The 18,403-nt window shown below is 37.2% G+C and overlaps 1 protein-coding gene across 1 annotated transcript; it reads left to right on the top strand.

The window, feature by feature from the left end:
• Positions 1-12,641: 12,641 nt before the first annotated feature.
• On the top strand, positions 12,642-16,826 carry LOC131783434 (adiponectin receptor protein 2-like). The gene is given in 6 exon segments (XM_059100189.2): positions 12,642-12,776; positions 13,387-13,556; positions 13,559-13,932; positions 14,527-14,714; positions 15,575-15,768; positions 16,155-16,826. Coding segments are annotated over 5 exon segments (912 nt in total). The 5' UTR covers positions 12,642-12,776; positions 13,387-13,517; the 3' UTR covers positions 16,272-16,826.
• The last annotated feature ends 1,577 nt before the right edge of the window (positions 16,827-18,403 follow it).

The raw sequence follows: 18,403 nt of genomic DNA, 5'->3' as shown, positions 1-18,403 counted from the left end.
TTGCAAATTAGTTGGGAGAATTTAGTGTTAGAGTAAAAAAACAACTTCTACTTGATAAATTTGAGCATTCTCATTACCTTTTTGCCGGATAGTGTATGGATTTTGTACGGAGGAGTTACATGTGAATCACCCTGAGGAGCTTAAGTTTAATTAACTTGGAAAGACACTCATATAACTTTGTAGATAAAACATGCAACCTGTCTTAACAAAATCGTAGATTCTTTTTCCATAATGTATGTATTGCCAACAAAAAGATTGTTGATATTGACATGACTGAAGAACTGGGTTCTCCCTGCTTACCTTCATTTGATGGTACTGGCTTCCGATGCTCGGAACCAAATCTTGTGGGTCAGCGGTTTTGCTGCAATTGTTCAGCTCACACGTGACCCACCCATTGGGTAGCTTTCTGATGTTCACAGAGAAACACAGAGGAGAGTCCACACATTGCCAGTGACAAGCTACCGGTTGAAATACCGTGACAGTTTCTATCACGTGATTCTTTAGAGCCATTCCATCTTCTTTGGTGAAGTTTGCAATTTTGCATCCAGCAACGAGAGGTAACCAAAATAAGCTGAGCCACTTCATTCTGAAATTTAAACCCGTATTTTGGATAACCTAGTAAGATTATCTTTGTTTACAAATTGCAGTTCAAACAAAAGAATATAAATTCGGAGAAGCGCATGAAAAACTGGTCTTTTCTCCATATTTATTGGCGTACGTCCATACATTCAAGTTATATTGAATTTATTTACCGAGCAATCGCATTTAGCCGCATGCAACTGATATTGTTTTTGGAGGTACTATAGCACTGGATACTGATCATAGAAATTTTTGAAAACTAGAATAATTAAATTGCATAAAATCTGTGTTGTTTTGTTAAAGTTAGGTGCTGTTTTTGTGCGCAAAGTATCAAATAGTTAACGGAAACATCTAACGACATGAGGGCAGGTTTACATCAAATTTGGCTAGCATAGTTAAGACCCACTTTGTAATATAACAACAACTTAAGCCAAATTCAACACCCGACAAATTCCATGAAAATGAGGCGAAAAACAAGATAAGAGTGAAAAAGCAGCTGCTTACGACCTGAAGGAAAGTTTAGAAATAACTGATGATGGCGAAGAGCCAAATTCTGAATGAGATATTTCGTTTGCTTTCACAATCGGTCTCAGTCTTGTATGATGGTTTCATTTCATGAGTTCGGCAGCGTTTTGAACGATTCGAGTAGCCCTCTTGCTTTCACCGTTATTTCCGAAGAATGAGAAACTTCTTAACAAATCACAAATTTGGAAGTTTAACATAAGTACTCCTCCACTAACCTTTCCTATTTCGCGTAGAGTCTATTACATTTTCTCTCTGAACTTATGTTTTTAAGCCAGTCCAGAGGTGTTTCATCTGGTAAATAGACGGCGACGTTAACAGATACCAGTGCGATGGGAGAATTCTTGTAACTTTAGTTAATCTAACAATGCGACTTTGGCTAAACCGATATGGACGTCTGTCTTTCTCAAGAATTTCTAGCTGGTCCACTCATTGTTGGGCGTGAAGTGAAAAATGGTAAGAATAATTTGGTTTTTATGCAGATGATGCTACTATTATCTCCAGTCTTAACAAAAGGCACTAATGATCACCACACCTCTCTGTTTGCGCGTTAATATTGCTTCCTTCACACCTGAAATCATCTGCTCGTTAATAAATGTGCTTTATGCACTATTTTGGGCCCGATACAAAGATAGGCATAAAAAAAATATCTCTTGGCATGCAGAAATAACGCCAAAGAATTTAACAAAGTAATAACTTGTGTGCCGTTTTGTGAAACACAAAAGGTAGACCTACTGTGCTGGCCGCGGGTAAAATTTTTCCTAATTAGTTATTCCTTACACAATTTGTAAGTTCATGTCAAGCATAATAATTTTCAAACGATTGTCTAATGTGACAGATTGCTGGCTAAATTTAACCTCTTGCCTGACAAAATGAATATTCACGATGAGGACGCAACTGCAAATTTTCATCCCCAGAGCTCTGCGTTTTTTAGTAACACCTGTCTAGACTTTCTTATTAAACAAGTTAAATGTAAACAATTGGGTGAGATAATCCCTTCGAACTGGAAATATTTAATTCATTTCTAGCTCTAAAACTTACAAATTTTTCTTTCAAAATATCCCTCCAATCAGTCACAAACTTAATAACATTACACGTATCCTTGATAGCACAAGATTCTGAACTAATTGTAAGATCATTCTATTAAGAAATTGTTTCGGGTTACACCTGAAGATAAAATAATGTAATAAGTTAGACATTGTTTTTGCCTTATCATATCAAAAAATTCAGCTGAACTTTCCAATCACAAACCAAGCTTTATAAACACGTTTTATGCGATAGAGGTTGTTTAGCAGTTGTGTAATTTTTCGCTAATTTTCGAAAGAGGTTCAAGGTATGTTAAACTGATTATTATTTTCATCGATAGACGTCGAATATCCTGTAATTCTTAGCCCTGTGCTTAGTTAATTTCTATGAAAGAGTCTAGATCTTCTTTGTGGTTATTTCAATTATGTACATAAGATTACTCCATATGTACAGAGTGCGAATTTCAAATTTTAAATCATGAATAGCAAACCTGACACATAATAGAAATATCCAAAAACCTTACCCCTAAGCCAATGAAATTATTGCTGTCTCATTTGTTTTGTTCTTCACTGTGAAACGAAGCTTGGAATTGATGTCTTTACAAACAATAACTGATGAATGGTCAGCAGGAGGTTTTAGTTTTGCCCAGCTGGCGATGGTGAAACTTTTGTAACCGAAGTCCACTGCGGTGGTTGTTGAGTACGATGAGGTAGTCCCGTTAAGGTGCAACATCTTTACACCATATTCTTTCACGTATTTCTAATCATCTGCGAGTCTGTTCAAAATAGAAACACATTTGTTGTGTTGTAAATGAGATATTTTTGGCTGTGTCGAAAATGTTCTGCGTTATTTCGCGCTTGAGTTCCTTCAAAACGAGTATAATTTACTTTTCACTCTTTGTAAAGTATTGACCCTTGTTATGAGCAATTTCACTCACAGGACGAAATCACATCTTTCCGTATTTCTGAAACGTGGCGGAAACATGCAACTCAATGTTTCCGTTATGTTTAACATGCACAAAAAGTGGTCCGGTTCCGTTGTATACGCAGCAACGGAAACGCGAGAAACGTCACGAAACCGGTAACGGAAACACAGGTTATCCGTCGTGTTTCCAGAACGGTTTAACATGTTTCTGCCACGTTTCCGTTTACGGATTCTTGCAATTTCGTCCTGTGACTCACCGTACATCAGAGTCGCTTCCGTCTAATTTCCAGTGTTTGATGACATTGACTAATTGTTTGTTCTCACCTCAAAAATCAAGATTCTTATCAGTGAATATGGCCCTTTATTTAACCCTTTAGCTATTATATCAAATTTGTAATTCTCCTTGCTGTCAATCATACAACTCTTATGATGTTACTTTAGAGAATTTAGCATTGGATCAACTAATTATCCTCAAATTGATATTTTTCTTTATTCTCATCACTTATCTGGTTGATATTGTAGTGATTTTGTAAGGAGAAATTCTGTCTTGATCACTCATGGGAGTTAGAGGGTTAAGCACAAGACTCTGAGAAGCAATTCATGAAGAAAGTAAAATATATTTTGATTTAAGTGAAGGAAAATGTTATTCATGACAGGCATGGATGATGACAGACAGATTTATGCCAGAAAATGAAAGAATCCTCATTGAAAGTACTTCGTACCTTATTCTTGTTAGGAGCTACCCTGACTGTAAATTAAATAGTTTTTAAGTTCTAAAGAGTTAGAGGGTTAAGCACAAGACTCTGAGAAGCAATTCATGAAGAAAGTAAAATACATTTTGTTTTACATAATAAAACAGACGTTTTTACAGATTGGTTTTCCACTACTTCTCATTTTTTGAGAATTATACGGTTATGGTATAACAGTATACATTTAAGTTCTGTGGATACAATTTACTTGAAGAGAAAGCAAGAATGAAATTATAGTTATTTAATTCCTGATTATTCGCTTACTGTCTTGATTATTATTTTGGGTCAGATTTTAAATCATGCATTTTCCAATTACGTTACATTATAATTTCATTACGTGCAACAGCTGCATCTTAGTTGACGGTTATTCATAACTGCCACTTACAAATATCCATACTAGTTATTGGCACTATGCATAAATCGGAAACGTTAAGTGCAAATATTAAAAAGTAGTCAGTGAGAACTTGAAACCAATGGAAAACTCAGTTTTCAGCTCTCTTTTCTGATTTTCATAAGGTTAAAATCGATTTAACTGAAAGTTATTTGCCGGTGTGAATGGGGTTCAAGCAAAAGCAAAATCTTTCTAAAAAATTTTGCTGTTTTGAATAGAGAATTTTAACTTTTGGGCATTTCTCAATCAAACGATGCGACAACTCCGAGCTTATATTCTAAGAGAATTGAGACTTGATAAATGTTAGGCTTGTTTTTCACAAATAAACGGAAGTCGCCTCCCGCAGCTTGTGTCGTCCCAGGTCCCGTTAGAAATTATCATCGCGACGCAGTTCTGGTAACCATAGCTGTTATCTGGTTGACTGACAGCCCAGTTGGTGTATGTTACGTGAATACCATTAGGCCAAAGGAAAGTCCCCTCTGTGGTGATGTCATTTCCGCCGATCCAAACACCATCAATTGCTTCAAACTTAGGGTCTGTTATGATAGATAACGATTTACATTATAATGAGAAGAAAAACCTCCGTGTGAACTGTCAGTTGCAATTGTACTTGTCTCTTCGCACGAGTTGTTCTAAGTTGTATTTTAAACATGTTCAATGTAACGGTCAAAAAGTGGTTTTTAAAGGTTTAAGTTGAGTCTTCATAACATCAAGCGGTTAGCCCTCAAAGCCCGCAAAGCTCTTCCAATTTCCTTAAAGTTTCATAAGTATCCATCTGTGCTCCCAGGTTGAAAGAGAGAGAGACTGTCAGAGTGAAGTATCTCGCTGGAGAACACAACACACTGACTCCGATCCGCAATGTCTCGAACTCAGATCCCTTGTTAATATCCAGGGCTCTACTAACCAGCCCACCTCCTCTAGCTCTTAAAGTGAGAGGCTGAAAATTTTTGACACAAGAGAAGGGTCCGTTTTTTTAATTTTTTTTTGCCTCGTAAACTCATGCTGAGTAGGTCGAAGAGGACAAAAAGTAAGTCTTTCCATTTACCTGAAATATTGGCAATCTCTTCCGCATTAAGAGCTGTGCCAATAATCATCAGATTTTTTAAATATCCTCTGAGACAGCCCCCGTTGTCCCTCTTCAGTCCGATGTCATATGTCGCATAGGAAGTTTCCGCAAGGAATGTGTCATTCGGTACCTGCTCAGTTCCGATCTTGCTACTGTTTAGAAATAAGTGAACCTCGCTTGTTTGTCGGTCCCAGACCGCTGCGGCATGAAACCATTGGTCAGTCGGTGGAGATCTACAGTATGATGCAATTCGTTTAGTAAGGGACCAGTTTCATAGCCTGGGAGGAGGGGGGGAGGTGTGGTTTAGAGGATTTGGTGGATCACGTGGTTTTCAGAGGGAACAGAGTGGGGATCAGTCGTTTCAAACAGAGTTTAAAAAAGAGACTTTAGGAAATTGACTGCCGATGAGAGGAGATCAGTGATACAACTAAAATCCTCCCACTCCTCTCCTCCCCCTCCCCAGGTGATAAAAAAAGGTCGATCCATAACCTACATTGACTTAAGAGCTCAATTTATTGGTAAGTTTTATTTCATACTTGAATCATCGTGGCTCAGAATCAGACCACCAAAACATGAAAACAAATAGAGAACTTCACTTTCAGTTCGACAATGTAACCTGGGATTCACCAGGCGCAGAAATGCGAGGGGCGCCTTAATCCAAACTGTGATTAGAGTGAATATTCGTATTTTGTATAAATTGGATTTAGACAGAATCAGCTTTTGGAGCCTTTGCCATTTTTTAACTTTTAATCACCCCTTTCCCTTCCTCACCCCGCTGCAAGCCATGGTTTCCATCCGGTCCTTTGATTATAACCTCCAAAGCGTAGGTTTTGAGCGTTCCCTTCGGATGCGATGAAAAGGAAGTTAGTTTCATTTTTCCAGTCGGTGTAAATAGGTGATGGATCATTGACAGGCGTTTGAAGTTTCACCCAGCTGGCCATGGTAAAACTAGTCTTGTTAAAGTTAACCACTGGGGTCGTAGCGTGGGCACCCGCTCCGTTCAAGTACAACGACTTTTCGCCGTTGTCCGACTTTTCATCGTTGTCTGACTTTTCATCGTCGTCATCGTCGTCGGACTTTTCATCGTCGTCATCGTCGTCGGACTTTTCATCGTCGTCGTCATCGTCGTCGGAATTTTCATCGTCGTCCGTTTTTGTATCGTTGTCCTTCTCGTACCTTGCTCCATTGAAGAGGCTTTGAAAACAAAAAAAATATTTACTGTGACAATTTCAACAACCTATTTGAATACTCTTTGTATATTTAGAAACTAATAACCGAAGTCAAGTTGGCTAGTGGTGGATATTTATTGAGCTGCGAGGCGGGGAGATAAATACCCCCCGCCAGCCACCGACACTGAGGTAAATAGTTGTTTTATTATATACTGAAACAGTGATATAATATAGCAGAAAGAATTGTTTTAAAAGAACTTTATAATTTCTGATACAAAATGATCGGTCATCAAAATCGGTTAGAAATTAGAGCAGTTAATTCCACTTAGTTATGTAATAGTGATGAAATGAGAAGACAGGGGAATGCTTTGCTTTTTTCACATCTCACCTGACGTCATTGTCTGTTCCATCCAAAAGCCAGCGTGCTATGATGTGATAAGGCTTTTCACCTTGAATTGCATGATACGATTTATGTGAACAATACTGAATTCAACAATTGTCTTAACTCATTTACAATGAATTGTATACCAGCTAGAGGGGAGAAATAAATTCTGTGAGTTAAAGGGTTAAGATGATTATAATTGATTAGGAGAGGGAAGGTGGAAGAAGAGTTTTTTTTTTCCCAAAGGTGAAAACAAAATTAAAGAACTATAGCTGAAACCATCTTACGTTTAGATTACGTTTACGATTAGAGTCATAACAAAACCCATTAATTTTATTCTTTATATAGTTTCCTAATTGAAACTGAAATCAGTTTTCATCAAGGTTTCTTTGACACGTTTGATCAACACACACAGCAATCGTTTAGGTCTTAATGGAGAAATTTTCAATGGAATGCCGAGAGTAATTAGTGAACACTGGTTTTGGTTCAGTTCGTTTCACGTTTGGTCCTGAAAACACGCACGATCCCCTAAACCAATCAGATTAAAATTTAATACCAATCGACCCATAGTCACACGTGTTTTCCCGCGCTTCAAGCGTTCTTGTCTTTACTTTGAATACCCATTGACTCCCCGTAAAATTTTTCTTTCCTTGATTGGCTGTTGTTATTACCATGGTTTTCGTTTCACAACACTGACACGAAAAGGAAGCAAATTTCCCAAGAAATTGAATTTTTTACCTGCTGCACTCGTGTCGACTTGACCGATTAAATTAGCGACAATCTCATTTTCATACGCACGTATGATTGACACCAGCTCTCCACCAATTGAACTACAGAACTTTTTTGCCTGTCCCCAAGTTTTTCTTTCGTGAAACAACTTGATGCGTTTTGACCCAAACATAAGCCAACCATCCGGTAGGGCTAAGAGATATTTCAAGATATTTTAGTAAGTGAAAATGAGGACTTTCGATAATTCATATATGAGAAATTACCGTCTTTGTTGGTACATTCTTCCAAGGTGCAGCGTGAAGGTTCCTACAATAAACACAATAAACTGATTCAATTTATTTTGGGTCATGGAACATTCAATCATTGGGTGTTATATTAAAATGGTTCAAGGTATCAATGATAAAGGATGTGTGATAATGTGTCATTCTGAGTGGCTTGTGTTGCATTTTACCCTTTAACTCCTAAGATCTGATCGTTCATTCTCCCCTATAGCTGCTACACATTTCCTTCTAAATTAGTTGGGAGAATTATGTATTAGATAAGGGTAACAACTTCTACCTGGTATATCTGAGTGTTCTCATTACCTGTTAGCGGGATGGTGTATGGATTTTGTAGGGAAAAGTTACATGTGAAGTACCTCTGAGAGTTAAAGGGTTTAATTAACTCGGAAAGACACTCCAATACGGCAAGGAATGGAAGCCTGGCATGTTTTAAAGGTAACGAAATATTTCTGAACACTTGTAGTGAAAATATGTAACCTGTCTTACTAACTTCGTAGATAAAACCAGTCAATCTACGAGTGGATGTTCCATGGTTCTTTTTCCATAATGTATGTATTGCCAAACAAAAAGATTGTTGATATTGACATGACTGAAGAACTGGGTTCTCCCTGCTTACCTTCATTTGATGGTACTGGCTTCCGATGCTCGGAACCAAATCTTGTGGGTCGGCGGTTTTGCTGGAATTGTTCAGCTCACACGTGACCCACCCATTTAGTTGCTTTCTGATGTTCACAGAGAAACACAGAGGAGAGTCCACACATTGCCAGTGACAAGCTACCGGTTGAAATACCGTGACAGTTTCTATCACGTGATTCTTTAGAGCCATTCCATCTTCTTTGGTGAACTTTGTTCTTTTGCATCCAGCAACGAGAGGTAACCAAAATAAGCTGAGCCACTTCATTCTGAAATTTAAACCTGTACTTTGGATTACCTAGTAAGATTATCTTTGTTTAAAAATTACAGTTCAGACAAAAGAATTCAAATTTGGAGAAGCGTATAAAAAAACTTGTCTTTTCTCTATATTTATTGGCGTACTGCAAATGATATTGTTTTGGCTGGTAATATAGCACTGGATGATGGTCATGGAAGTTTTTAAAATCTAGAATAAATAACCTGCATAAAATATTTGTTGTTTTTTTCAAGTTACGTGCCTGAGGAATTTCTCTCAAAGAGATAGAACCATGCATGTGCGAACATGCGACCAAGAAAACATCGTAGTTGCAGGAAAATAAACATAACTTGCCATAATTTGTTCGGATTTTGTTTTTAATGTTTTTTTCTTTCTATACGGTAACAAAAAGTCTTGCGCATATAGCTTATTAAAGTGTTCTCGAAGAGATTGCAGTTACGTGGTATACCAGCGTCGGATGACATTCGTACTTTTCTTGTAAAGTAAATCCCAATCAAACACGACATTGATCAAATTATTCATTGCTAGCTTGACAACGAATCAGAGTTTTTGTGCGCAAGGTATCAAATAGTTAACAGAAACTTCTAACGACATGAGCGCAAGGTTTGTGCAGTAGCATTAAATTTGGCCAGCACAGTTAAGACCCATTTGGTAATACAAAAACAAATTAAGTCAGATTCAATACCCGACAAATTTCATGAAAATGAGGCGAAAAACAAGATCAGAATGTAAAAGCAGCTACTTACGACCTGAGTGAAATTTCATAAATAACTGATGATGGCGAAGAGCCAAATTCTGAATGAGATATTGCGTTTGCTTTCACAATCGGGCTCAGTCTTGTATGATGATTTCATTTCATGAGTTCAGCAGCGTTTTAAACTATTCGAATCCGCTCTCTTTCCATTTGTCCGAAGAATGAGAGACTCCTTTAACGAATTACAAATTTGGAAGTTTAACATAAACACTCCTCCACTAACCTTTCCTTTCTCGCCTAGAGTCTATTACATTTTATTTCTAAACTTATGTTTTTAAGCCAGTCCAGAGGTGTTTCATCTGGTAAATAGACGGCGACGTTAACAGATACCAGTGCGATGGGTGAATTCTTGTGACTTTAGTTAACGTAACAATGCGACTTTGTCTAGAGCGATATGGACTTCTGTCTTCCTCAAGACTTTATAGGCGGTCCAATAATTGTTGACCGTGAAGTGAAAATGGTTAGAATAGTTTGGTTTTCGAGCAGATAATACTATTTTTATTTTCATTCTTAACAAAAGGCACCAATGATGGCACCACATCTCTCTGTTTACGCCTTAATGTTGCTTCTTTCATACCTGAAATCATCTGCTCGTCAATCAATGTGCCCTATGCATTATTTTGGGTCTGACACAATAGGATAGGCATAGCAATCTCTATTGGCATGCAGAAATAACGCTAAAGAATTTAACAAAGTAGTAGCTTGTGTGCCGTTTTGCGAAACACAAAAGGTAGACATACTGTGATGGCCGCGGGTAAACATTTTTCTTATTAGTTATTCCTTTCGCAATTTGTAATTCAATTACGCGATGTTATGGTCTAAACCATATTTCTTAAACAAAATTATACTTTTTGCCAACGTGAAAAGCGAGATCTCCTGCACCAGTGAACTCATAGTGTGGTTCTTTTTAAATTCATGTCAAGCATAATAATTTTCAAACGATTGTCTGATGTGATAGATTGCTGGTTAAATTCATCCTCTGGCCTGACAAAATGAATATTTATGATGAGGACGCAACTGCAATCTTTTTGTGTCTAGGCTCTCTCATAAAACAGGTTAAATGTAAACAATTGGGTGAGATAATCCCTTCGAACTGAAAATATTTAATGCATTTCTAGCTCTGAAACTTAAAAATTTTTCTTTCAAAATATCACTCGAATCAGTGGCAAACCTAACAACATTACACGTATCCTAGATGGCACAAGATTCTGAACTAAACGTGAGATCATTCTAGTAAGAAATTGTTTCGTGTTACACCTGAAGAGGCGTTGTAATAAGTTACACATTGTTTTTGCCTTATCATATAAAAAATTCAACTTAACTTTCTAACCACAAGCCAAGCTTTATAAACGCGTTTTATGCGATAGAGGTTGTTTAGCAGTTGTGCCATTTTTCGCTAATTTTCGAAGGAGGTTCAAGGTATGTTAAACTGAAAATTTTTTTCATCGATAGACGGCGAAGATCTTGTAATTCTCAGCCTACGCTTAGTTAATTTCTATGAAAGAGTCTAGATCTTCTTTGTGGTTATTTCAATTATGTAAATAAGGTTATTCCATATGTACAGAGTGCGAATTTCAAATTTTAAATCATGAATAACAAACCTCGGTGAACGACTGAGATTTACTGTCGACGATAGGATAATCATTAGCTGATACACTGAGTTGGGAAAAAATTCAAAATGTGAGTGAAAGCAGAGCGTAACCAAAGTTAATTAGTTAAACTCTAGGCAGCTATCGAGAAAGATAAAACCATGAGGCAAAGCTATGTTTACAAAAACAAAATCTTAGGAACTCACGTTGGGGGGGTCAAGTTCAAAGCTGAATATAAAAGAAAAAATTTGCAGTAAAACTAAATTAGCTGACAGTAAATTCAAGCAAAAGATATAAACTTATGCATCAGAGAACAATGTCGTGGACAAAATAATCCGCACGTTATTCGGACTGCATTAAATTTACTTTGAAACTTTATGTGTTTTAAACAAACTTTAGTAAATAAATGTCTGACTCTAGAAAGTTGTTAGGCCTTCTTTTAGCCGGGATGCCCAGGAGCTTCTGTTTTAAATTGATGACGATTGCGAAGCCTTGAGAATGTAAATGATTTTCAATTATCATGCAAATAAAACTCAAAATTTGAAAGAGTAAAGTTTGAGAAATAGATAAAGCTGACTGCAACAGAAATTTCTCATTCTAAATGGTCTAAGCGATTAGCAAGCACGCTTACTGCGCGCCCGCAATACGTGGGTGTTATTTCATGCTGTTCCGACCTGAGGGGACTGACCAAACCTGCAGTGGTTTTACGAAACCAATAAAGCTATTCGCTTTTAATTAGATTGCCGAATTCGACTGCAAATCATCCAACTACACCTGATAGTGAATTAAAAATCTCTAAAACGTGGATCGACGGGAGGAAAAAAACCAACGAAGAATTGCAAAAAAAGTGGGCCTTTGAGTGCTTGATTCGTTTTATTTAAAGTATCCTTGGGAAAGCTGTTGTTATAAGTACAGTGGTTGTTCACGTTGCCTTAGGAACCAGCTCCTGTGAAACCACAGTCAATATTGTTGATGTTTCACAAGGTGATGCTAATCTGAATATAAATGTTTTTCTTTTCTTTTAGAGGGAATTGAAAGAAAATTTTTTTTCTAAAATGCGAAAATGCGGTGGAGTGCTTTCTTTTCTTTTTTGGAAAATTTTTTAATGCAAGACTGAGGAAAATAGACACAAAATATCGAGGATTTTAATCGGGTTAGTTAGTCTGCGGTGATGAAATGCAGGTTCAGTTACACCAATCTATATCACCACACTATTTGAGTTTTTTTCCTTAACTGCCCAAAAAGGAAGCTGAAATTCGATAATTTCTCATCAAATCGAAGGAATGAATAAAGATATGTTTTAAAAGCTAATAAGGATATGCATAAAACTTTTACCCTTTCTAATTTTTCTCTAAATCCGAGAAAGATTTGTTATGATTTGAAGCGTAAGTTTTGTTTTCAAAGCCTTGAAAACCATAAGAACGAAAATATCCATACCACTTTGTAATGCGCCTGAATGATTTATTAAACATTGTCTAGGGTTCTGAAAAGATTAAGACTCGTTGAGACCCAGACGCTTTCTGCTGTCAGTTACCAGTCAGAAGCGATTAAACCAAGCGGGGAAATCAACCTAGAATTGAAGTCTTAGAAGCTCGGAAAACTATTTTATCATTCAAATTGTAAAATGAACGCGTTAGGAGTAGTATAATCCGTATAAACCACAGACAAGCATCAGTGTTCTGAGGAGATAAACTGCAAACTAAAGGTAATTCAATTACACGCAGAAAGATGATAGAGAGTATTTTATATCCGAGTTTATGGTTTGGTTAATTAAGTCAGTGATAGCTAATCAGCGATAATCTCCGTTACAACACTGAATAGTATTATACATCGAATTGTCTTCATCACATCTTTGAGTCCTTCGAATAAATGAATCTTACACTTTCTTTTAAATTTTTTCCTCTATGCCAAACGCCAATACATTAAATTAAGTGAGAAAGTTTTTCGTCGTTAAGCTGGAGTTAACTCTAAAGTGTCTTTAGTGACAGAACTCGCGAGCGGGTCAATCACTAGCGTTGTTGTGATAACGTGATTTCAACTGTGGTACCATTTGATAGGCTAATTCAAGAAACCATTGTTTTAAAATTGTGCGCAGATATGAATTACTGGGTGACAGTATAGCACAGAGAAACATATATTGTATAAAACACACACCATCGTGTTAAGGTATGAGCTCTATTGAAAACCAAATCGTGAGGGATCCAGAGTGAAAAGTAATTGAAGCTTGTAAATACAAAGACTGATATTCAGTACTGTGTCGATTTCTTAAGCCGACTTTGAAGAGCACGATTCATTTGGTGTTTGCCTACGATTAGGTCTTCTCTGTTGGAGTTTCTTACTTGCGAGCTCAAGGGAAGCTTATCCTGTTAAAAAGACATGACTGGTACTCCTCAAAGACACGAAAGGAAGCAAAACGCGGCAAGTACAAATCCACAAGAGACTAGTAATGGTACTTCAAAGGAAGACATCGTTTCTCCGGGAGTCATTGAGTTGGTAGATCATAATAAACACCACCTTTTGTCCCATTCTGAACTACCAGATTGGCTTCGCGGAAATGAATTTTTATCCCATTTCCATAGACCCCCTATGCCATGTTTTAGATCTTGCTTTAAGAGTATCTTTAAACTTCACAGTGAGACGGGTAATATTTGGACTCATTTGATTGGTTTTATTGCGTTTGTATGCATCACATCGTACATGCTTGTGCGACCCGTCACTGAGGCTTATCCATTTCCTGGAGACTGGCGTGAGAAACTTGTCTTCAGCTGCTTCTTCGTGGGTGCAATCTTGTGTTTGGGAGTTTCGTGGATTTTTCATACTGTTTATTGCCATTCAAAGACCATCTCCAAGATATTTCGCAGGTAAGTTTGCCTGTATTTCTGTAACTTAACATGTTTTTTTTTTCCACTGCTGAGCTAACAATTGGTCCAATCGCTCGGAGGCCTGAATTGGGCTCCTTAAGAAATCGTATCTTGATCAGATAGAGATGACATCGTTTTTCTAAGAAAACGATCGTCAAAGGAAATGAGCGAAAAAGAAGCCAGGGCGAAAGAAAATTAGTGACATAGTTGTTAAAGTGTCACTCGGTCAGTCAGCCCATCAATCTCTGTCAGGCAGCAGTAAGTCAGGCAGCAGTAAGTCAGTCACTCAGTCAGTTAGTTAACAAGTCAGTCAATCAGCCTGTCAGTCAAACAAAAATCCCGTTTTCAGTCAATCAGCCAGTCAGTCAGTCAGTTCGTCAATCAGTTAGTCAGTATTTTTGGTCAGTCAGTCTTTAAGTCATGTAGCAGGCCAGTCAGCTACTTAGTCGTTCCACAAATCATTTTAGTCAGTTACCCACTTCAGTTAGTGTTCCATTAAATTCATTTGTTTCTACGAGTAAGTCTAGGATGATGTACTGAAAAGAAATTCGTGTGATCAAATACTGATGTACTTTGTTCCATTTGCTTCCCAAGGCTTGACTACGCAGGAATAGCAATATTCATTATGGGATCGTTCATTCCTCCGTTATATTACGGTTTTTACTGTTCGAGAGTTTTGAAGATTGTATATATGTCAATGATCTGTTCTCTTGGTGTCATCTGCATTATTGTTTCCTTGTGGGACAAATTCAGCGCGCCCCACTACCGACTATTGAGGGCAGGTAAATATGTCGTTCAAAGCTCAATTAATAGAGCAGTTTTCAATTGTATGTCCTTAAACCAAAATAATCACAGTGACCAATCAAAACAAAGGTTTACATCATCATTAGCCGATGAGAACTCAAAGTGAAAACAAGCGGGAAAACGCGATTGTTTCAGTTTTCCATCTGATTGGTTAAATGATGGCACTAGTTTTTTAGACCAATCACAGTGCAGAGTTGAGTAAAACCAATGCATTCCTGGATTACTTTCGACACTCCATTGAAAATCTATAAAACTCACGCTTCCTTGCTTTGCCATGATCTTTCTCTGAAATGAACCCTGCATTGGAAACTTTTAATATTCAATTTTTATGGAAACTTGAACTAAATGTGGGGGATTATTCAGCGTCAATTGATTTCCGGTTGACTTCTTGCGATAAGTGACAGATGATTGAACAATAGGATCATATTATATATTTAAAATGAGAGAGACCAGAGCGTGGGACAGAGAACGGTGTGAGGGAGAGGGAGGTTAAGTTGATTTTATAAAATAAAACGTGAAGTTTCGGAACATAGCAGATTCTTTAGTCTCATTTCCGACATAAAAAAAATAGTATCCTTTTTTCGTTTATATCATTATTTCATACGCATTCGCACTACAACTCCAAATAAAACCAGTATTTTATATATCCAAGCGGTTATTTAATACCTGTTTTCGAAGATATTTCTCCTAGTCTTATTCTTTAACCATATCTATTTACAATAACGAACTCATCTCAAAAAAGGAAGTTCGCCATTTTGTTAATGCGTGTGCTATTCATGCACAGTTGGAAATGCACAGAGTAAACATAATTTCATTACGCATATTATTTTCTTTCCAGGTATAATGCTTTCATTTGGTTACTGTGGATTTATTCCTGTGATACATCTCATATGTTTATATGGAATAACTTTAGCATACCGGCAGGCAGCGGGCGGCTGGGTTGCTCTGATGTGTCTTCTCTACACTGCAAGTGCTGTTATGTATGCCACTCGAATTCCTGAAAGATTTTTTCCCGGCAAGTGTGACATCTGGGTAAGCAAGCTTTGCGGGTCTTATTAATGGTTTATTAAATATTTCGTAGACTTTTCATCTTGCGCAAAGTTCAATTTAAGCCACGATGGAACTTCGGTTGTCAAAGATCATCAAGAAATCAAACCTGCATTAGAATAATGTCTAATTCATTTTTATGGTAGAAATTTGAAATAATTCACTGAAATCCTGCCCTTATTTCTCTCTATTTTTTTTCTATTTCTTTACTCATTTTATTCGCTAGCGCTCGAAACGTAGGCTTTTAAAAACGGTGGACAATATACATTATCAACTTAGTTGATAAAATCAACTGAATTCACCTTTTAAAACCTCTACCGACGCAGCACCACAATTTCCCTAGAAACTTACCCCTGCTATTTTTTATTCAGTTTCAGAGCCACCAGATCTTCCATTTACTTGTCCTGGCTGCAGCGTTTGTTCATTTGTACGGAATTTGTCAGATGGCACAATACAGATTTGAAAAGGGAACTTCGTGCGAAAGTTGAACTTTGCCAGGATCATTCTTTCCATCCAGGCACACTATGAGAGGAAGAAGAAAGGGCGAGAACACGTACTTGTGATAGAATGCCTTGGTATTTTAAGAGGGGGTCTGGGTCATGGTCATAAAAGGTCGCGAGCTGCTAGGTCTCTCCAAACCGTGTTCACGCTTAGTGAGCCCAACTATTTTTTTGCTCATTTAAAAGTGAATCAATCGGAAAGCGTTTGAGTAAAAGTTCCAGTAACTATCGACTTTAGGTAAGACTCCGCAGAACTCATGATTTGAAGTGATGCGTGTGAAGGAACTGCTTGGAAAGAAGAGCTAAATTTCTGAGTCCTGCGATGGAACTACTTCCTAATGTTAGTGTGAGGAGGACACAAAGGCGATTTTGGATAACGCCACAGTAGAGGCGTTAGCGTTGTGCATTTCGCTCGCGTAGGGTGCTGAAGACTCTGACCCTTGCATATATTTTTTCATCTTTCTCTGCAAAATGATTTTACAAATTTCTAACGTTACCTGGATTGAAGCATTGATGTTGCTCTGGCTATTTATAGAGTAGTATTAATTTCCTTCTTGAAGATTTGCCTTAATTTTACGTTGAATTCTTATTATGTAATCAAGCGATGCTTTATTTTAGATGATTCTTTGTGGATCCTTCAAAACATTTTTAGATTTATACTGATTACTGTGCAACGAAGTGCACACGAAGTATGTCTATTTGATGATTTTCTTGAATTCTGATTCAATTATAACTTTAGAACTATACTTTTGAGTGTGGAGAAGAATGTCTTTCTTCACATTTATTTTACTTTTTATCCACCTATACGCAAAAACCGGAACAAGAGAATGAAAAGTTAGGTGTGACTCACAGTACATCAAGGACAGTGGAGCCGAGGGGCCCTGCTCTCACTATAGCTACCTCAATTACGGCCCAATGTCATGCAAAATTATGGCAAATTTTCGGGGAAACCTGCCCCATACCCCCAGGCTGCGTCCAATTTTACATGTACAAGACCTTCTACAGATGAGAAATCAAAATCTTTTGTCCTGCTGTCGCTGGATGTACAACGTAGTTGCAGAAATGCAATATGTTAAGTGGATTACATTGGTTTCTACGCCTAAAATCTGTACTTTTTGATACATTTCGTTCGCGACACAACAAAGTTTGGCCTTCTATGAACTATTTAATTGCTTGTTTTCTTTTGATAAGTTACCGAATAGTAAACGATGTGTACTCAAATGATAAAAAAAATTATTGTTTTCCTTGTCAGTTTGATCTGTTTTTTTACAAAAAAAGATTCACTGTAAGATGTTTGTGAAGAGATGCAGGATGGAGGCAAGACCCAGAATGTTACGGGCGTGATAAGGTGCGATAGAATTGGAATGATTCTTTGATCTGCAAGTTATGAATTAGTAACCTTCAATTCTTTACTGCTGTCCTCTGCATCAAAAAAAATGATTCAATAAAGGTTCTCCCATGGGCATGCAAAGGCCTCGCGCAAGGTCTCTCCTTTGGCAATCGATTTATTTATTTAAGGATTTAAGCAAAGCTGTACCGGAGCAAAAACAATAGGACATAAGTCCCCTAAAATAATTTAATATTATAAATAGACTAAATAGGCTGCTTAACAATTGCACGCAACAAGGGTATTTACCCGGCCACATTTAGGACAAATTATTTTAAAGATACGAAAGTTGTCGCCATCAAAAACGTTGAAAAGTCTCTTGAAATAAAACCACTTAAGTTTACGCTTAAAAGAGTCAATAGACTCAGCCTGTCTAACATCATTAGGTATATTGTTCCACAAATTTGCTATCCTATAGCTATTAAAATAGAAGTCCCGAAATGTTGATGTACGATTATTATTAATCTTTAAGTTCAGCCCTGAGCACGCTTGACGCGTCTGACTCGTAACAAAAGAAAAATAGTAATTAAATGAACGAGTTAGATCAATATGACCATGAAGACATTTAAAAAAGAAAATTAAGTCGAGACATTCGAGGCAGTAATTAAGGTGCAATACCTTCAGTTTGATTAAGCGATCCTTATAAGATAAATCACTACAATTTTTTTTTTTTTAGTATAAAGCGTGTAGCTCTTCTTTGCTTATTTTCAACGAAGAATAAATTGCTGATAAC

This window comes from Pocillopora verrucosa, chromosome 12 (assembly GCF_036669915.1).
Source record: "Pocillopora verrucosa isolate sample1 chromosome 12, ASM3666991v2, whole genome shotgun sequence".
Classification (NCBI taxonomy): Eukaryota; Metazoa; Cnidaria; class Anthozoa; order Scleractinia; family Pocilloporidae; genus Pocillopora; species Pocillopora verrucosa.
This window is presented reverse-complemented; position numbering and strand designations above follow the sequence as displayed.